At 37.3% G+C, this 21,764-nt stretch overlaps 2 protein-coding genes across 8 annotated transcripts in view; one reads left to right on the forward strand and one right to left on the reverse strand.

The window, feature by feature from the left end:
- Positions 1-876: 876 nt before the first annotated feature.
- Positions 877-20,076, reverse strand: LOC124168480 (origin recognition complex subunit 2). Of its 2 annotated transcripts, none has more exons than XM_046546775.1 (10): positions 20,002-20,076; positions 19,660-19,780; positions 18,353-18,502; positions 17,787-18,035; positions 12,949-13,115; positions 11,014-11,222; positions 10,728-10,860; positions 6,285-6,528; positions 5,840-6,073; positions 877-1,179 (listed from the first exon to the last, which is right to left on the reverse strand). In XM_046546775.1, exons 2-10 carry the CDS (start codon positions 19,778-19,780, stop codon positions 980-982), a joined length of 1,707 nt encoding a protein of 568 aa, XP_046402731.1. In that variant the 5' UTR covers positions 20,002-20,076; the 3' UTR covers positions 877-979. The 2 variants fall into 2 exon arrangements, with proteins under 2 accessions (XP_046402731.1, XP_046402720.1); XM_046546764.1 differs by having other exon boundaries at positions 19,882-20,061.
- A 374-nt stretch (positions 20,077-20,450) lies between these two features.
- Positions 20,451-21,764, forward strand: part of LOC124168486 (myc box-dependent-interacting protein 1) — a 156,084-nt gene continuing 154,770 nt past the window's right edge. For 2 of the 6 annotated variants that reach the window (XM_046546791.1, XM_046546799.1), the window contains exon 1: positions 20,451-20,601. In XM_046546791.1, the coding sequence (XP_046402747.1) occupies positions 20,533-20,601 (69 nt within the window). In that variant the 5' untranslated portion in view covers positions 20,451-20,532. The remainder of the gene's footprint in view (positions 20,602-21,764) is intronic. The other 4 variants (XM_046546815.1, XM_046546824.1, XM_046546809.1 and 1 more) reach the window with 3 other exon arrangements.

Raw genomic sequence — 21,764 nt, forward strand, 5'->3', positions numbered from 1 at the left:
AAAACTACCATATTTTCAATTTTTCGAGAGAGTATGAGGGTGGGAACAGACCACCAACCCCCTTAATCTGTCACCGAATAAAAGTACTTATAATATGCTATCACTTCCTAAACAAAATTCCTTTGCTAGAAAACTGAGGTGTATAAACATGATGGAGAATGTGAAGTAGCAAACATATGGCTAACTAGATGCAAATTTATGGAAAGAATTCAAGAACATGAAACCTGTACCAGAGACAAGGTCATCATGTTGCTACATATTTGCAAAGCATCTCATAGAGGAATACCATCAGAGTGATTTTCCAACCAGTGACCTTGCACCAGGAAAAGTGAGGATACAGACAAGAGACACGGTAGCAATAACGGATTTCACCAAGTGAAATGAAAAGAATGTCAAAAAAATTTATTTTCCTTTTCATTCCCTATTTTGGTTCTTCTTCTCAGCCTAACTACCTTAGCTTGACTTACCCCTGAAAACCCACCCGCCTTTTTGCCTCAACTTGCCGTAAAAGTAGGAATTTTCCTCCTATCTTTCTGAAATCTCCAAACCCAACCGCCAGGCATCACAAGGTAACAGACTTTCCTTTCCCAACTCAACCCTTCATAAAACTTTGCCGCTGCCACACCTCCAAGTCAACTCCTCCCCTCTTCCTTCCACCAATCCTAAGTCACCCTAACGGTTACCTGCTCCATAACTTAAAACTTTAATTTGAAAATGATCTATGCCTAGCCTATGCATACCTGTGCATTTGTATGATTGTGATTGCTCTACATAGAAAGGAATTACTTTGTCCTTGCTATTCAATCACAATGAGGAAAGCCCTAAATAACAGTATTGGAATGCAATGCAAAGGGAAATATTTTTTTTCTAAAAAAATAACACTTTATTTTACATTATAAATATGGAATTTATGTACATACATTGGAAATTCATGAAAAAGTAGTAATAAAATTATAGAGCCTAAACGTAAAAAACATCATCATTCATTCTGCTCGTCGAGAAAGTCTTGAAGAACAACATTATCTAATGGAATGGAGAGACGCTCATCACCATCTGCTCCAGCACGTGATTTTATGATATGGTGGTCCACAAACTCAGTCAACTGTGCTCGCAGGGCAAGATCAGAGCTCAAAAGAAATGCTTCCCTGCTCTTCCAGTAGAGATCCCGAAATGAAATACCTGATGGGAATAGATAACAATTGCTTATCACAGTCCAAATCCCAACTCAGCACTTGATACAATGACAGTTGTCCTACGACAAGTGTAAGTGTTGAAAGAAGGGTAGAAGGTAAGGTTGCCAGGTAAATAAAGATGAAAATGCCTACGGTCAGAGGTGAACTAAAGACATCAGCAATGAACAGGTTCAATACAAACTAAAAAGAGATAAAGAAAGAAATGGTAATTCTGAGGTTTGAATTCCAAGTGACAACATTGAATGGGAGATTGAGGGTGTGGATTGTAAACAGGGAACAGCAAATGGCTGAGCGACTTGCATTGTCATCAGAGTTCTCCACCCCTTTCCCTCAGTCATGGAACAACTGTGGCTGGATCAATTGAACATTCATCACATTAAAATAATATACATCAAAAGGTAGAAAAAAACTAAGCAGTAATTAGCCAAGGCATTAATGATTTTATTCTTGGAATAAATACATTATAGTTCTGTGATCATGTGAGGGGGAAAAGTGAACAACAGCAAGTATCCCTACATGGATAGGACCATGACAACAGATAAAGGGAAATACTGATCAGCTATCCTTCACGGATTCCCCTTCATGAATATATGGCTACAGTGAAACCTCTATTTTAAACTTTTGAATGGACAACCTAAAATAAAAGTAACATAATTTAACTGGTCTTGCAATAATCATTCATTTTAAATAGTATGTGCACATTCAAATGTAAAATAAGTGAATTCATAACAAGTTTAGAATCAATTTCTATTAAACCATTAAAGTAATGTTTCATTTTTTCAAGACCTTTCAGTCTAAACAAATTATTTTCAACTTCATTGCATGCTTCAACCAAATTTCCCTCATTCTCAAAATTGTGAATATATGTACTTTTTTTACCTAGTCTATTCAGGGAATCAATAAAGTTTGTGTTTTCTTCTTCTAAATCATCGTCCTCTTAAAGGTCTTCATCTTGATGAGACAGTTCTCTGAAAATTTGTTTCACAGGCTGGACCTTACACTCTAGGAGGCCTATTACGAACGGCTTACCGCATGCGGTGAGATACCGCCTGCGGTATCATACCGCCCCGAAACGCGTTTACCGCCCCCGAGCGATTACGAGTGGCCACCGGTCGGTATCATACCACGGCTTAGGGGTCGGTATGATACCACGGCCAGCTACCCCGGTGGTGAGATACCGACCCCCTAATGGCGGACGTCTGTTTACATTTTTCGGGTCGAGCTGGCGTTTTTAAAACAAAATATCCGACGATAGAAACTCGGAAGCTATCATATTTTGTGTTATTTATAATTCATTTATTTAATTAGAACAATTTGGATGTTTTTTAATTTCCGCTGTGTTTTTATATGCAAAAACATCTTCCATTTCTTCATAGGTGCCGGAAAATTCGTCGTTAAGGACTGCCTGTGCTTGTATTGTATGGTGAATACAGCTGTTGCTCGCTGCTTGGAGATTTCTACAAACATCTTTTGTGGCAAAATATTATTTTTTCAACGTGACAACTTCTTGTATTGCAAGGTGAATACTACTTTTTCTCGCTGCTGGGATATTTCTACGAACATCTTCTGTGCCAAAGTAGTGTCATTTTCAACGTTATAACTGCTTGAATTGTGAGGTGAATGTAACTTTTGCTCGCTGCTTGGAGATTTCTACGAACATCTTTTGTTTCAAAATAGTGTTATTTTCAATGTGACAACTACCGTTAATCACAGTACCAGTGGTTGTAATGCACAAAGTTTGACGAGGTTGACAAACATCTGCCAAGAGCTGTAGTTATCATTGTTCCATTGTGGTTGGTTGTTAAACAGTGGTTTACGCTATCGAGAAGTGTCTGATAGTAATGTAAAGATTGTCAGTGGCGTTTATACCTTCGTCATTCACCGCAGAGATAACATTTCACGATCAAGCTATCAAGTTAAAAGCCATGTGTGAAATTTGTTTATACTAGTACCTATATCAATTTCGCACCAAGGAGTTGTAGTGAGAAAAGTCACCTGTGCCACTTGCGTAGGATAATGTGAGGCTTAAAATCAGTGATTAAATAATTGTTTTCATCATAGCGAGCTCTTGATTGTAATGTTTACGTGATGAATATAAGAATGGTATTGACTTCCAGTTCTTGATGATCGTATTTGCCTATTTACCATTACATATTTACAATGGTGTGAGCTTGTATCGATTGTGGATTTTACCTGAAATATTGAAATAAGTTGTAGCCTGTGTGTGTGATTGCCGCGGAACCGATTCACGATCTCACTTGTTTATTGTGGGCAGACTGTTTTGCTGTGGTTGTGTACCCGTGATTAAACCAAAGAAATGGTGAAACTCTGTCACATTATATTGAAATAAAATTTTATTTTAACCAGAAGTGAATATCTTGTGTTTTTTAATTCTCCATTGCTTTTCATAGATAACAGCCAAAAAGTTATTTTTCATTATTTTTAAAAGTGCCTTTCTTGTTCTCTGAATTTGCATTTGGTTTCCAAACCCCGTTACTAACACGAAAGGAATGCAGAGCAACAGATATTTTGTCATTTCACAGATGTTGAGTGTCATATTGTCTGTGATTAAGGCTCTCCAGCTAAGTATTCGTGGTGGATTTTCATATATTTTTTAAGAATGGGCATTTCGGTCAAAGCTCTAATGGAATTGGTGGTTCACCTTGCCCGTTGGCCCTTAAAGTACTTCTATCGTAATTTTTCGATGGTCTGCAATGCAATTTGTCACGACCTGCGTCTGCTCATACGTGATTTTTTGATGATATCTTCCGCAAGTCACTGCTAATTATTGTTTTATTCAACTTTTATCCTATAAGTAAGAGTTGAGGAGCAAAATTCGTTCATTTGTCAAACTTTTAAGGTGAATTAACGAAGGACACATCCGTATTAATCCATAAATACCACTAATTGTCTTTATCGACTGCCAACAACTCTTGCCGAAATATTCGTCTGCTAGGAACAGTTGCCGCGGAATTGGAACACCGCACGCCCTTGCCATTGGCTACACCATTTTCGGGCTGAAGGAACTCAGAATTTTTCATACAAACGTCACTTCCGCCGCATCGCTCCTTACCGACCCCCTGACATGTACTCTCCGCCCGGCGGTGACTTTCCGACCGTCCCACTCGTAATCGCAAGGGGCGGTATGATACCGTATACCGAACGAAAACTCCGCCCGGCGGTAGCGTACCGCCCGCTCGTTCGTAATAGGCCCCTAGGAATGAATGCATTGTGTTCTAATTTCTCATCCATTTTGAGAAAAATTATCCTTTACTGGAATTCTCAATATACAATCTTAAAGGTAATGACATGACATAAACATTGACTTCTCGTGTAAAGCAAAAGATGGGATGAATAGCAAGACAAATGACTGCAACTTTGTACTTGTAAAGAGGAATGCAATTTGCAAAATTTTAGTTACAATTTGTGGAATTCCACAAGGTTAAAAAAAAAAGATTTACTGTACAAACATGCATTTTTTAAACAGATCACTGCATTCATGCAATAATCATAAAACCAACAACTTATTAATGTGAGAATGCTAATAGAACTTAAACTCTGGTTAAGCCGTTCCTTAAGTTCCGTTTCAATGTTCCGGTTCCGTTAAGATGTTCTGGAATAAAGTTTCCTGTAAATGCTGGTACTTCATTTTCAATTACTAATTATATGCTATGTTATTATAGGCTACAATGAGTACCTATGTGTGCAGAGCATTACTCTTCAGCCGACAATGGTCGCTGGCCTCCAAAATGCCCTAAAAGATTTTTTCTTACTTCTCTCTTTTGAACATTTGTGTTTAATCAATGTTGCCTATTATAATTGTATGCACATCCATGGACGTACCCAACAAAGGGGTAGGAGGGGGCAGCTGCCCCCCTAGGTGCACATATCAGTCTTTAAGGTGAATCAGGACTGGATTGAAACAAGTTTTCAACAAATATTCTTTAAACCCAGAAAAATGATATTAGAATAAAACATGTCACTAAAATAACTTTTTATCAGGAAAATCATTTTGAAGACTGATAAAGCACTGTTATAGTTTCCCTAAAATGCTGGTTTTATTCACCTTTTCCATGCTTAAATGTTACAACTTGAACAACCATGGCTTGCCCCCCCCCCCCCCTTCCACCCCCACTAGTTTTGATCCTGGGTATGCCCTTGCACAATTCAAGGAAAACATACAATCAGGGAAGAGCAAAATCAAGAAAAATTAACATTGTGCATCTGTATTGGCCCAAACCTAATAAAATATGTGTAAAATCAGGGGAAATTCACAATAAAGGAACATGAAATAGAGGTTTCACTGTATTTGGTCCACGACCAACATATGTGTCACTTTCTATCTGCGCACCCAGTTATATGCTATTGTTTTATAAGTTTTGTGCCCACAGGTACTAGAGCAACCCTGACTCATAAAGACAGCACATGTACAGTGAATAGCATGAACAAATTTCAGCTCTAAATGACCTCATATTCTCAAAGTAAAATAATTAATCATAGGCGGATCTAGGGGGGGGGGGGGGCAAGGCTGTGTCCAGAAGAAAATCCTGGACACAACCTTGCTTGTGCCCCCTTCAGAAAGAAATCCTGGATCCGCCCCTGTAATTAATACACGTAGTATGGATAAAATATACAACATCACTCACCTGCATAGTTAGCATTTCCTCTTTTCTCCAATTGATACTTCAATATAATCATAAAAACACCCTTTGCATTCGATGTTAGAGAATTATAAACACTCCTCAAAGATGAGAGAGCCAGAGCTCCAGACTGTTTCACCATGACTGAATTTTCAAATGATGTTTCCTCGATGTAAGGGAGCATTGTTGTTGCATCAAACCATAAGAAATTAAACATGCTAAGTTTCATAGGATCCCACACTAGAAAAAAATGATATTTTGAGTTATAAATAAGTAAAGGAGAATGAAAATAATGAAAAAGAAAATCAAAACAAGCATTCAGGCTTGATCTCAGTAAGGGTGAATGATTTTTCTCTATGAATTTTTAGCACAAATTGTGCATTACGGGTGACTCCTGTAAAGTTATCACTGTGGCTAGTCCAAGTATACTTAAACTCCTATTTCTACTTACATAGAGGGGAATTAATGTGGTCCAACGAAGCAATTACATGCACATTCTTGATGGCTGCTAGCCTGGACAGAATAGTTTGGCTCTGTTCATTTCTCAGAGTTATTCCATCAATATTATGAACAATCAAGAACAGTTCTTCACTGGAGTCCTCACCGTACATACTTTCTATAGCTTTCACAGAATCTAAAAGGCCTGCAGGATTAGACTTCATATCCATAATTTCCTCAGTGACACAGTTAAGTATCTGGAATGAAAAATAAATTGTGAGAATTAATGACTCTCGGCTAAAATATGGAAGTTTAATTGCGTGCATAATTTAAAAAGTCTATTTGCAAAAAATTATGAGTAGATACATTATATTAACTGATAGCATTTGATCTCACATACAGTGGCATCAGGAGCCCCACAAAAAAATCTAAATTAGCCCCATTTTATTCATTACAGATACACATAAATCACCGCAGCTGTCAAATTAGGGATGATTTAAGTAATATGTAAGCACATTTTTTTATCCATACCCATACATAAGATATTTCAATTTTTTATATTAGTTTTATGCTAAAGTAACCAATTTTTTAATACTAATATTTAAGAATTCCTACAGCAATGTCACAAGCTTACTTAAAAAACACTATTTGAGACTTGAATCACTGTTAGCAGATCTGAAGGCGCTGACATAATTTGCCAATATGACTTATGCCTTGAGGAGAGCGTTGCAATGATAACATTAGCATAATAGGATATATATTCCAGCCACTGAGAAAAATGAAGTAAAAAATGTCAAGGAAGATTTTTCTTAGAACGTAGGTTTCCGCGGCGATGGTTTGATCTCTGCATTTCTTCCGGGTTTCCTTCCACGTCAGCATGTTTGTAGACAAGTTTTGCCGGCTATCCTGCCAGCGTCTTCAGGTCGAAGGTGTCGGCTGTCGGTTTCTGCCTCGCTTATATACCGTAGGCTGGATGGGAGCTGCACTGTGATTGGCTGTTTGACTGGGCTCCTCAGTTCAAGTTCAAAGCGACGCAAGGCCACCTTAGAAAACCAGAGTGATGACAATGGAGAGGCAGAATCGTCGAGGAAGCTGTACGTCACCATCCCTTTCATTGCTAGAACGTCAGAAAGGATCGCCAGAATATTAAAAAAGCATGATATGGTCACCAGATACAACTGTGTGACCAAGATAAGAGACTTCCTCCCCGGGCCCAAGGACATCATTCCTCAGGAACTGTACGAGGGGGTATACAAGGTGCCTTGCTCCTGCAGGAAATCCTACATAGGGGAAACTTGCTGCTCCATGCATGTGAGGATCAGAGAACATCAAAGGGCGACCAAGAACAAACAATTTCAGCTCTCTGCCATCACCGAGCATGCATGGTCAGAACCTGGCCACGACATCAAATTTGAAGAAAAGAAACTTTTAGTTGAGGAAAGCCGATACTTCCCAAGACAAATCAGGGAAGCAATAGAAATTCAAAAAACACCATTGAATTTCAATAGAGAAGATGGATACTTCCTTCACAGCGCGTGGAAAAGAGTAATCCAAGAGAGAGCCAATCAGATAGAAGCGCCCAGTCAAACAGCCAATCACAGTGCAGCTCCCATCCAGCCTACGGTATGTAAGCGAGGCAGAAACCGACAGCCGACACCTTCGACCTGAAGACGCTGGCAGGATAGCTGGTGAAACTGTTGTCTACAAACAAGCTGACGCGGAAGGAAACCCGGAAGAAATGCAGAGATCAAGACTTTTCTTGTTTTTGAGGAGGTATTTTGATATCCAGGGGCAACGAAAATAGCAACAAAAATTCAGGAAGCAATAATTACAGCTGAAATATCTGCTATTACTGTCAGCATCAAAATGATGTGCCGCTGTACTTTGCAAATTTATATATGGAAGTCAGTGCATGCCATAATAATGAATAATATGTCACGTTAAAGGACATTTTATTCTCAATTCAATTTTATTTTTTGTTTTATGAAAGATTAAAAAATGTAGACATGCGAGTGCAATAAATGACCACCATACTATAAAATTAGCTTTTTTTAACTTCATTAACTTCGTAACTCAACCTAGGGAAAACTACGACGTCTACAATATTCATGTTCCACAATAAGTTGCAAATGTATGGTAAGACTCTTACAAAGAGATTGAACAACCATCAGGAGAATCTCAACACCGTATGATAACAACCACTGCAAAAGTGACTGTGTCGCACATTGAAAAAATAAAACACCCTCGGCCCTCCATCATGCCATGCCTCTGATATTTTTTTTTTCCTTTTTGAGACCACACAGTCCATAAATCATTATCTTCGAAGGAAAATATCAATTTACACGAGAACAATGGATGCGTGTTTCACCCCTATCCCATCTCACTCACTGACCTTTTTCATCTTACCTGCTTTAATTCTCCGTTTCTGGAGAACAAATGCTGGGCGAGTGACTAATTGGACCCGAAGATGTCTCAATAATTTTTGGCAACTGGATGACGTGCACGAGATTCAAAAAGAATGAGACCAATTTTTTTCTCATCTATAAAATATTTAGGTTTTTTTAAGCTCAAATTGATTGAAAAAAGTTTATGCATAGTGACGTGAAACTATCGCGAGGACGTGCAAAATCCACCTCACTGCAACTGAAGCATTTGCGGGTGAGAGACAAGTCAGTATGCTATGAGAAAGTGACAAAATTTAGGGGAAACTTATGTGTGGATTATTGAAATCAGTCATTAGTTTATCCAAAGATTGAAACCTATTTTCATTTCCAAACGCAAGTGTAAGGCCCCGGGTACGATACGAGCGGCGAGTGGCAAGCGGCGTGAGCAGCGCTCCTCTGATATCGGTCCTCATTTAGTTGCGTGTAAATCCATTGAGGGTGCGCACGATATGTTTGAGCGGCGAGCTACAGTGAGCGGCGCCGCCCAGTGCCGCTCATGGTTCCAAGTCTACACCGATTTCTTTTCCACTGCCGCTCAGTAGATTCATCCTTCGGTGTAGTTGAAATTGTAAGCAGAGAAACATCAAAGTAGTGAGAATACGGCCAAACAAAGGAAGACTGAAGTTAGAAAAGGTGAGAAACCTGAGCGGGTTAGTAAATTGCCGCTCGTATTGTAGCCACCGCTGCCGCTCACGTGCCGCTCGTATCGTACCCGAGGCCTAACAGTTAAGAACCTGAGTGTGTAAAGATTTTATAGTTAAAAAAAAAAAAAAATAATTTGAAAGCTTGTAAAAATGATTTTTAATTACTAAAAATATTAAAATGTGCATGTAAATCTAAAAAGCATTCCTTTGATTGTATGTACCAAGAAGAAACTTGAATAATTACTTCATTTTATAGCAGGAACTTGAAAATGCATTTGGATCTGAAAATATCCAAAGATACGGCTCTGAAAATGAAGAATTTGATCCAGATCCGAAAAAATCCTGGATCTGTCCATCCCTATTTATTAGTAAATTAAATGTATTACAGTATTCATTAAAATATTAAAATCATTAAGCGAAACACTGCATACTATTTGGGCATTCTGAGTAGTGTAGAAAATATTTAAACCAACTAAACGCTCTACTTGACCAGAACTCCTTTCTTTGCAAAAGAGTAGAGCCTTCCTGTCTTACATTACACAATACAGGCATCCCCCGAGTTACGTAAGAGATGCGTTCCGGCAGACTATACGTAAGTCGAAATTTACGTAAGTCGAACCTTTGCGTTGGCGCTTCAGAAATTGCTGTATAACAAGTTGTATCGTACAGGAATGAGCGCAACCACATACGCCACCACATCCATCGCTAGAACTGCAAATTTTCACGTTGATTGCTGACTTGGGATTTATAAGCAATTTTTCTACAGAAATTAATGAATTTTCCTTCGAGGAATGACAAAAATGGGTCACTTTGTTATTTTTAGCACGTAAAAAACTCTATAACTATTCGATATTTTTTCTACCATAGGTTGTACGAGCGAATATCTACTTCTTCGCGCTCGCATTCGAAAATTAACGTAATCATTTGAAATACGGTTATCGCTTACGTAAGTACGGATTTACGTAAGTCGAGACATACGTAACTCGGGGTATGCCTGTACTGTAAAAACCGCTGCCACTAGTCTCAATGAGTACATTCACAAATTTTATTGTTTTGAGGGTGAAATTGATTCTGATTGAGTTTGAAAAATATACGCACTCCCAATTTTCCATTTTTTAATGCATCCCCTAGTCCTCATGCTATTCACGATGAAAAATCGATAGCTGTAACCCTTTGACAGAAAAGTTGATGACATTACTAACTCATGACAAGTGGATCGCAGCTAATCAGCTACTCTCTGGCCTCATTCATGGGCCTCACATGGTTTGCTGTTGTTTACACTCTTGCTACCATTTTCTTCTCTGAGTAAAAAGTTCTCCCTGAGCAAATAAACAAATGAGCATATGCTGTAAGAGTGCAGTACATTACCTTCTTCATGGATAAACTCGGGAAAAATCCATTTATGACAACCACATCACAATCTGACAAAATTTGTTGATGAAAGCTACTCAGAGTATTTCTTTTGGAGCCCAATCCATACAAGAGAATACTGTGCCCCTGCCTAAAAAATATAATAAAAACAATATTAGACAATTTCTATCCAGAAATCAACTAGTGAAATCAAATTTCATGACTTGCTTCAAATAATAATAAATTCTTCACTGTATTCCATTGGCAAAATTATTCATGATTTTCTTTTTCAATAAATACTCACCTCATGCAAAATAACCACTTTCTGAAGTATTTTTCATGTTCCATGTTTAATTTTGTTATTTCCCTCTTGTGATTGGATTCCATTGACTTTATAATATCCTTCAGCATAGAATGGGATATCTTCGGAGTTTTAAGTCGACTAAGAGTGTGATTTGAAGTCACACTTTTCGAAGACTTTTGTGAGCTAAAGTAATCTTCTGGTGAGTAGATCTGAGAATAAATAGGTTTAATTCATTGCATAAATAAGATATTTAAGCATTTGTAGTTATTTTTATACATGTAATAATTAAGGTGTGGGAAATAGCATATCTTTTCCAAGTTACAATTACAATTAAATTTTTTTTATTACACATGGCAAATGTGTAATTCTAAACATTTTTCTAGGGTAAACAAAAAACATTCCACATCACCCCTCAACTTCTGTTTGATTAGTACTGAACATGGGACTAAACACTTAGGCTTTTGCTTGGCACCCTATGTGGTCGCGTACTTTGCTTACCCCTTAAACCAGCCCTGATTCAATACCTCCTATTACAATCTCAATTCACATACATAGTTATTCTATTTGACCTACAGCATATTTCAAACGTGGGTAATAATAAGCATAAAAATCTATTCAGTTCATTGCATGGATTCAAGGAACTTTCTTACATGCATTTAACTTTTCACATGATTTCCTTCAACTGTAAAGCATTTTGTACGTATGCATGACCAGAGTACTACCATAGCGAAGGAAATTTGAAAGAGCCTCACAGATAAAAATTAATTTTATAGTGTCAAATAACTTCCAAACTGAAAAAACATAAAATTCAACATAAAACTGAGGTGCCAAACACAAACATAATGGCTTCAAGTATTGTAAATCCAAACCATCTTGTCATCTAAAGCTACCAAAACTGCAGAGTAAGGTAGTTCAAGTTGAAGAACACCTGGAGTGAATTGAGGATCTCTGGGTGTGAATACTAGTGAAGACAAATGATATTTCCTCTGTGGAATTTTTGCATGCAACATATTCTCCAGGTACACAAAATTAACTATCTAGGGTAATCAACCCATTTTAATGTAATGAAAAGAATTATATTTTATAGAGGAAAAGTGGGGAGTAACATTTATGGTGATTACAAATATAAGAAAGCTGCAAAACGCAGAGGTATAAAAGGCAACTTTTTTAAAGAAGAGTATGTTCCAGCATTATGTGAGCACCCCTTTGGGAGGGGGGTAGTTTTGAGTTAGCACACTTTTGATGGCATGTGGGAGGGGCATCATAGGATTGCTGATGTATAACAGGAAGGTCTATATCAGTAGCAAAGAAAGTGGGAGTGGTCAATGTGGAGGACAGAATGCAGAACACCCTGATAATATATAACATTACTTGCAATAATTATAATTTATATATTGATCATTACTTCATTAATTGAGAAATTATAGATTTTTTAAGGTATACTTCCAAAATATAATAAATTTAATTTTTAGTTTTCCTAATACAATTGAGAACCTCAAATCCCGAAAGCTTGGGACCAAAGGGTTTCTGGATTTCTGGTCTTCATGGTATCTTTTGTTAATTAATTAATTTATAAATGCGTTCAGGCTCTTGTGCTTGATATTTAAGATCCCTACCTAGGTTGTTAGCATATTTTCATAGCATGTGCTAACTTCCTACTCGTCCCAGAACAAGGCTCGGACAGGTTTGCCACGAGATGGCTAGTCAAAACACTATGCAGAGGAATTTTCAAACGTTTTGGGTTTCTGATTTCCGGATTTGAGGTCCTCATCTGTATGAGCAGATTTTGAAAAAAATCGAAAAAGGGTGGGACTCAGAGAAAGCTAATTTTTTGTTGCTAGGGAGAAAAGGAGTGGATGGTTAAAATATGACCAAATAGAGATAACGTAACACTTCAACGATCTTGAACCTATGAATGAATTTTAATTAGCTCACATATTTATGTTCTTGAAGCTTTGGAGCAGATAGAGGCTTGACAGTTGTTTCTTCCACATCCTCAGCTGCTTCCTCATCGCTCGAGGATTCTTCTTTATCACTGGGGTTGTATTCACTCTCACTGGAAGAGAAATCACTCGGGCCCTCCTCCACCATGTTGCCAATACCTAAACAAATAAGAGAGGGACAGCAAAATGATCAAGGTATTATCTAAGGCAGATGTACTATTGGAAGGATTATAATTTCCCACTTTTGTAAAAACAATTTAACACTTTGAAAATGGAGTATCATCAGTCACTCTGTGGAGACCTGAGAAGCAATTTAAGCCTTTGAGGGTGGCTTGTTTTAAATGTGTGCTATTTCTTAATAATTTGTCAGTTACATTTAAATTGACAAAATCGGAGTGGCATGACACACTGGTTTTAAATTTCATTTATTTTTTTTTAATCCCTCATAACTCCTTTTAATGTCTTACATTAATATATGAAAAATATTTATTTACATGCACTTCATACTGTGGAAAAGAAAATTTTATCTCATCTAAAAGCAATACAAACATTTCCATGGATTGCTGCATTTGTATCACTCAGTTGGAGATAATATTAAGAAACTCAATCAAAGAATTGTTTGCGTGTGCAGAGGATAACAAGTGCAATGTATGGTTGCATACTTACAAGAGCTGTTAAAAAAAAAAAAAAAAAAAAAAAAAACTACAGATATTGAGTTTTTCTACAATTAATGCTGAAATACAGTCAAATAAACTTTTATGGAACATTATTCATAAAGACAATAATAATTTGGACACACCTCAATTTTCCAAAAATTGACGCCCAGAAGCTTAGACCATTTAAGTAAGTAGACCTGCCATTCAGGCGGAACGCTGTGGCCAACATCGCACGGCGTGGAAGTGAGTGGGATGAGGGAGTGTGACGTCACGGTTGGGACTGCAGACGATATTCCATATGCGCGCTTGAGATATTTTAATGCTCATCCGCTGCAAAGTCGCTGAATAGCGACGATATTGGGCACGCCAAATGATTATACACTTAATAAATATATTTTTACGATGAACTAAGGCATTTTATAGCCTTGACTGTGCGCAAAAAGCTAAATAAATCAAGATAAAGCGAGAAGCGATCGTATTAAATAAATTGATTAAGAATGTCATATGTAAATATGGGCGTACCCAGCGAAGGGCAGGGGGAGCAGCTGTCCCCCTAGAAGCAAAAATCGCAAAAGTCTTTAAGCAAAATCAGTACTGAATTGAAACGAAAGTATTCAACAAATTTTCTTCAAACCAACGAAAAATGATATGTATTAATATAAGTTAAGTAACTGCAATAAAACTATTTTTTCAATTAAATAATCTCATAAACTAATAAAGCGCTGTTATAATGTTCTTATAATGTTGGTTTCATTCATCTTTTCCATGCTAAAATGTCACAACTTGGCTTGCCCCCCCCCTCCTAGATCATGGCTCCCCCCCCTAGACCACGGCTTCACCCCCTCTAGGTAAAAAGAAGGGGTTCTGGAAAGTATCACGTAATTTTTTCCGCAAAAACCAGTTTATTGCGATCTCGGTAATCTTCAATAAAAATAATTAAACAAATCGTTTTATTTATGAGCCCAACACAATTAAGCCTAGATTAATGTATTTACACTGAAAATATGCATTTTGAAAAATCCTACGTGAGATTAGAAAGAAGGCGTGGAGCAAAATCCCACGATATCTCACATAGGATGAAGGGAGGGGTCCATAAAAAGGCAAAATTATTTTAGAAATATTACTTATTACTAGTAGATTAACCTAACGGTGACATTCCTAGAAAATGAATATTAAGACTGTCCCAACGGTCGTGTGTCATTTTTAACCCGTAATTTTAGTAACTTTGCATCGAGCAATATTCATGAAAATTGGCACACTTACCTATATGGGGAAAGGTCCTAAGTTTTGTTGAGTTTAAGCAAAATTTTACAATTTTGACCTTTTGACCTCACAACGTGGGTCCAAACCAAAAATTTTAATTTGCCTTACGTGGTTTTAATGTAAAAAATCGAGATTGAAAATGTCTGAATTTCATTGACCAAAACATCAATTCTTGGGTTTTCGGACACAAGAAACCCGAAAAAAACACTTTCATTTACGAAAATTCAACCGTTGACCCAGTAAGGTCACCGTCAAGGTCATAAGGGTGGCAAAAGAATAGCATACCAACAGGTGTCGATCCATGGATTTTATGGGACACCCAAGTCATTGGTATTGTCCAAATACCCGTATTATTCACTAATTGACCTACAAGGTTAATACGGAGGTCAAAGGCCATAGAGGTAAACGTCCGGCCATCGTGACACCCAGGTTTCGAACCATATGTTTTGAAGGGTGCCAAAGTCGATTTTTCAGTTAATAGATCCGTATTGTTGATTTTTTTACCACCGAGGTCTCAATGGGGGTCAAAGGTCATAGAGTTAAATGTCTGGCCATCATGACAACCAACGTGTCAAACCATAGGTTTTGAAGGGTGCCAAAGTCGGTTACGCAGATCATTCATCCGTACAACAATTTATTTTGACCTCCGAAAGTCATAATGGGGGTCAAAGTCATAGAGATTTTAGTCGACCGCTTTGACTTTCTGACCGCTTTTGATTCAGATGTTTTAAACTTCATTCGCTACTTCGATTATCAAAATTTTATCACCCTCAATAACTTCAATAGCATTAAAAAACAGGTGATTGATTGTTTTTAAACTCTAGCTAAATTTGAGGATTCTTTTTCAAAACTCTCTTCTACAATTCTAGGACATTAAGCCTGATATAGAAAGTAGGAATTCATGGTGTGGTATAATTTAAAAATTCTATCTACAGCTGACGAAAGAGGTAACTAGCGCGTTTTACAGTAACCAAGTATTTTCTTATACATGCGACTTCCGCAGTTTCACAAAATTCTTTCAGCATTTGAAGACGCACAGTGTGATGTAGAAATAGAAATATATATTTTAATGACGAAATTTTCCACATCTGTGGGCAACAAAACAGCAGCTGTTTGTACGGCGTTGTGTATCATGTGCGCTGCAAAACCGATTTGATAACTTGTGATGTACAGGCCTTAGATTTGAAGGAATGACTATGCAAAATGGCATGGAAAGACATCCTTCTGCTGATGCAAGTTTCTTTTCTTCGTTATATTATAAATTTCTGTATTTAGGAGGAAGATGCAGAAGTATATAAATATCTTTTATGCTCTTGCGTCTCGAAGTGCTTCGAAATATCATTCCTACTGCCGTGAAAAATAAAAAATTACCTGTTACATTTCACACATTAGACAAAGTAATCGCTCCTGGATTTTTTTAATAAAATGAGATTCACTTCTAGACGATATTTGAATTTGCATCCTCTTTTGTTTCGCATTATGACAAAAATCTAAAAAATAAAATCATGTCATAAGTAGTTTTAAAAAATTTCATTGAAAACTCGGTAAGTACATACGTACAAAATTACAAGAATATATTTATTAAATTATTCAATGATTGTTTTAAAGCAAATTTATCTTTAAAATTATTTTAATCCAATCCTCTCTTTCTTTCTAATTATAAATATGTTAATAGGTATTATTTAGTCCCAGAATTTTCCTTAGCGTACGTAAATCGTAGGTGTCACTTGCAAAGCCGGCGCTAGACCTTTTTCCACCATCGCAAAATATAAATAACACGAGAGCTGTCTGCTAAGTAAAAAATTATGCATTTAAGAAATAACTAAATTACTTGCCTAAATAATATGAATTCTGATTTGTTGACATCCCTTTGACAGCGCGCAGTTCAATTTGCATCGCATAATTGACCGTTTAAAAATTACTATATGCGAAGGCGTTGCCACGTTACTTCGTGGACGACCCGCAAATTCTTGACACCATGACCCTTTTCCTCTCTAAAATTCCCCCCGTTTACAACTTTTGTGCAAGATTTCATGTTTTTATAACGATGTTCCGAATGATGCTACATCGCTAACGAGATAAGAAAAAAATCTGCGGAAGTTTACAAAGGGCTTTGTCTTCCTTTTACTGCCGCAATATTTTTTCGTCGCTGCCAATGCCGAAAAATGCCACTGTTCATTAATTGTAAGTTCACCAATCCAACCATGGCTGAGAGAATACTTCTCGTACATAACGCAATAAATATTAGTACTTTTAATTGAAAAATCGTGAAGAAAATGGGCAGAATACCGCAGTGATACAGTGAATCCCCATTCGTAGCCATGCGCTACGACGATGAGCGTCCCAACCGTGACGTCACGTCGCTTTAAAAGTGGGTGGGGAAGGAAGGGAGCGGAGATGTTGGCCACACGGCAAGGCATGGGTAGGGGTGGGGAATGGCGGGTCTAGTTCTTATATGGTCTAAGCCCAGAAGGAAAAACAAAGGAAACCCAGCATCAGCCATGAATAAGATCTACCTCTCTATCATGCCACAGTAAATGTGATAAGAGCGATTTTTGTTTAATGTAAAGTTTAGATCTTCTTCTTTTAGAATATGTGGGATGATATAAAATTGAATTATGCTTTACTTGGGGAGGAAAAAATTTTAATTTAAAAATGGCAGAAGTAATATCACATTGCAGGTAAAATATGCAGGGACATTTTACAAAGTGTTAATGTGATGCCTAGTTTTAATACACTGTATTATTTTCTAGTTTCCTGCACATCAAATTAGTGTGTTGAAACAAGTCCCCTCTTGCAATTGTTTTTAGGCAGCAGAAAAATTTGCAATTTATACATCAGGGCATGATAGAAAAGTTCCACCCCATCAATCTTACATTAGTGCCATAAGTTCAATGAATTACATACTTACGTTTCTTAATTTTTTTCCTCAGATTATAGGGGGTTTTGGAATTCTTTAAATCTAATGAGGCTTTCACAGACTCCAATTTTTTCGATACTGGAGTAACATTCACTTCACTTCCATCACCCATATTCTTGTTTGATGATTTTGGAGTGACCTTTGAGGCTGACGATGCTAACTTGCTGAGGTTGCCATCCTTTTTTGGTGTCCTGAATCCGTACAGCTGCTTTCCAGATAACTTTCTATCTTCATCAAAATCTGTAAATAATAGACCACAGGGTAGTTAAAGGATAATGCCTTGAGGCCTGGTTGCATGATGCATTGTCATGCGTGAATAATTGTGTACGCGCATTAAAGTGAGAATGAATAAAAATGCAGCGTTTAGCCACTCTACTTGTGTGCATGAATTAAAATTAAACAGAACCTGTTTTAAATTGGCTCAAGCATTTGCACATTTTCCGTTCCACTCCACCAAAATCATTCATGCATTCACACAATGACTCACACATGTTACTGTATTGCTGAGCGAGGGCAATAAGTCTAAAAGTGGATAAGTTCACAAACAGTTGACTTACCTAACTCCATTTTGCAGAGGGGAAGTCCCTCTTCAATCTCATCCTTGGTCTCTTCTTGTGAACCAGCATCTTTTGTGGTTGACCTATTAACAGCCCTAGGGGTACGCCTAGCAGATTTGGGAGTAGATATAGAGTCAACTTCTTTTTTTCCTGAAAAATTAAAGTCCGCATACTGGTACATAAAAAGCAATTTCAAAATAACCGTTAACAGTTCCGGTTCCAGGATAGGGACAAGAGGGGAAAATCTCCCTGCAGTAGTGGGGGTCCACACAAAATTGCCATTTTATCTAGTATCAATTGGATCCCAAGGAGAGGCTTAGAGCCCTCCCTAGCCCGTCTCTGAATCCGCCACTGACCAACAATCATCAGAAGGCTTCAGCTTTCTGCTTTGTAACATTACCTATTGTAGGGTCACAAACATGATAAGCATATTTAGACTAGCAAAAATATGTACACTTCTCTCAAAAATCTAAGGAAATGAAGGGCAGCACAATACAATGCACATAGTAGAAAACTATAAAGCGTAAATAAAGGGAAAAGGATAAAAAGGAGAGCTACCTATAGAATTTATACTGATACACCCACTCAGTGATTTAACCAGACAGTTGGTTTGGATAGATGAGGGTTGAGTTCACCTTGAACTAAGCTACAGGTAAGTGAAATTCAAACATTCAAGGTAGGGGAGCCAGTTTCTTTCCTTGGGCCTTAGCCTCCATCAATGATTTTATTTGGAGGCATCACCAAGAATTTTAACCCAAGTCCTTTCAATTGGCTCACTCACTCTCCCCACTAGGCTACCGTGCTCCCCACACCGACAAAACAAAATACGAAAGTTCTCATTCATGAAGCTATCATCATGACGACTTCATGAAACAAATCACAACTTGGCGCAAGTAAATTAGGACAGAAAGTATCTTGGAGAAAACAAACAAGAAATGATTAGTATACCCCGAGAGATGATGCGCAAGCACTAAATAAAAAACACAAAGAGGATATACTTTTAAAAATGTCAGGCACCAAAGCGAATCAGCAGCAGCAATATCCGCCATTTAAGTACAGCATTATTGACAAGAGAAATGAGCAAATACCAGGGCCCAGACTTAAATGAAGTACCCCTTGAAAAGAAGGTAAAAGGGACAGGGACCGCATGAAAATGAGGTTTGCATAATGGTGGGATGAAGTCACGACGGACAGCCGTCAAGACCCACTGCAGATGACAATTCATACATATTATGTAATATTCAGTACAAAAAGAATTGGTAATGACAGAATATTGTCTAATTCACGTAAATAAGAATTTTGCATACCTCGGACACTCCTGATTGAATTTTTAAGAGGCTGGATAAATTCTTCGACATCTTTATCGCCGACAAAGCGGACGGTTAGGTTCCGCTTGCTCCTTCTAGGGGTCCCAGAAGAAGAATCCATCTGCGAAGGGTTAGATAAATATGATGCTAAATTTTCATGAACTACGAAACGGCTATCATGACTTTCAACAAATTATGGGTAAGAAAGAAACGTAAACGGACATTATTTTGTAAATTTAACTGGTTAATGCTGCTTAAACAACAAATAGAAGTTATTGCTACATCAAGAAAGGATAATATATATTCCATTAATTAAGTAAGCGGTAATAAGAGGAATCCTACATCTGAAATTCATCGGCGAATTAACGTCAACAAAAACAATCTAACTCAACATTCCCTCCAAATGAACTTTTGTCATTGGAACGGAAATGAACTAACCGGTGCACAGAGTGAAACAACCAAGTGCTGAAAGAGCAATAAAGTAATTTTATATTTCATCGTCATAACATATGTTATCTTAAATTTATTTAAAATATTTAATTAATTATAATTACTGTGTTTCATCCTTGTTGTAAAGAAATTGTCCAAGCCAATATCATGGATTGTGTAGAAGTATTAAATGCAAAGAAATCTTGTTCATAAATTAGGAAAAAAAGATTTTAATAAATTTAAGAGCTACATTTTAAGAATATGGGTCTTATTATAGTAATTTGTATTTAGAGATAATAGCATGTTTTTCTCCTTTTTCAAATCATTCCGACAGCTAGCGCCATTGTGTTCAAACTTGGGAAGCTTTTCTAAGAAAATTTCAATGTTCCCTTGATTATAAACGAAGGAACGTGTCATCTCATTTAGCGATTAGGCTACGGCAAGATGGCAGAGAGCAAGGGAGCGTTGATTGCTAAAACAGTGCAGAAACATGCAGGAAGGGCGAAAGAAAAGGTATGTTTGATGAATTACTATTTCTGTGCCTTCGAATAATGTGTGCGGATGGGCTGAGACTGTGGCGTGCCGACGTTGCGAGTGACGATCTGTGGCTTTAATGTTTACGAGTTTCCGTATGCTTTCCGATTTCGGTGTGTGTGGATGCTGAATTGTTTTTGTGATAAATATGCTTACGGTTGACAGAAAAAAGTTGTGAGTGGCGTTATAAAGGCATTGTTATTGTTCCACGGTGTGTCTACACGCACGTATGTGCAACATTCTCGTAAGGATTATCGAATGTGTTGGTTTGTATTGTGGTCAACTACGTTTCCATTGGTCTGTGATGATGGTCTCTGCTTTTTTCGCTTATTTAACGACGAATAATTATTCGGTCAACGTGTAATCATACCTGTTAATTTTGTTATTTAATGGGGAAGTGTTTGTAGAGCTTTGAGTTGCATTTCGCTGTCATTGTCATTGTTTACCCACTACGTTTGCATTAATGTTAAATGAAAAGTTCCCTCTTTGAATTACATCTGTCGTGGTGGGCTTAAATTTTTTCTATCATTCATTCTTTCAAATATCATCATTACTGTTGTCGTATTAATTCTTCGTCACCGCCCTTGGAATACACACAAACAAATTTGCTTTATTTAGAAATTATTTCGACATATTTGCTTTAAAATCTTCTATGTATGAATTTATTTTTTTATTCTTAAGTTATTTGGAAAATTGTGTATTTCCGAAGTTTCAGCAGGCATAGATTATGTCCATTCTTTCGGTTTACCCCCTACCCCCCTACATCTCAGAATAACTTCTATTTCTGGCGTTCGACTTTTTTCAAAATAGGTGACGTTGAAAGAAAATTTCTAATTGTTATGCTTGTTACTCATATTGGGTTTAGAACCGTGATTTGAGTTTAAGCTTGCTATGCCCGCAATTGCATCTTTGAACAGAGCTAATTGTTTTGCCATTCATCAGCTGGGCGTTTTCCAGTGTATTTGTATTCTTTTCTATAGCTCGAATGAGTCAATGTTTCAGTATCTTTGTCACGCATTTGAAAATGTTATCGCCGCCAGTAATTATTTTTTCTTTCCCTTTAATATGGCTTAATGAAACCAGATAATATCTCTAGCGTGTCCCAATCCAAATGTATATCACCCAAGAGATTTGGAGCAAAT

This window comes from Ischnura elegans, chromosome 1 (genome assembly GCF_921293095.1).
Source record: "Ischnura elegans chromosome 1, ioIscEleg1.1, whole genome shotgun sequence".
NCBI lineage: Eukaryota > Metazoa > Arthropoda > Insecta > Odonata > Coenagrionidae > Ischnura > Ischnura elegans.

Bases quoted from the DNA above. Each gene is read 5' to 3' on its own strand.
- LOC124168480 (XM_046546764.1), bottom strand. From the start codon at position 19,968: ATGGAATATATATTATCCTTTCTTGATGTAGCAATAACTTCTATTTGT. The intron at 6,529-10,727 runs GTAATGTACTGC...TTTTCATTCCAG, and splicing joins CGAGTTTATCCATGAAGAAG to ATACTTAACTGTGTCACTGA. The intron at 6,074-6,284 runs GTAAGTAGAAAT...ATTTTTTTCTAG, and splicing joins CCACATTAATTCCCCTCTAT to TGTGGGATCCTATGAAACTT.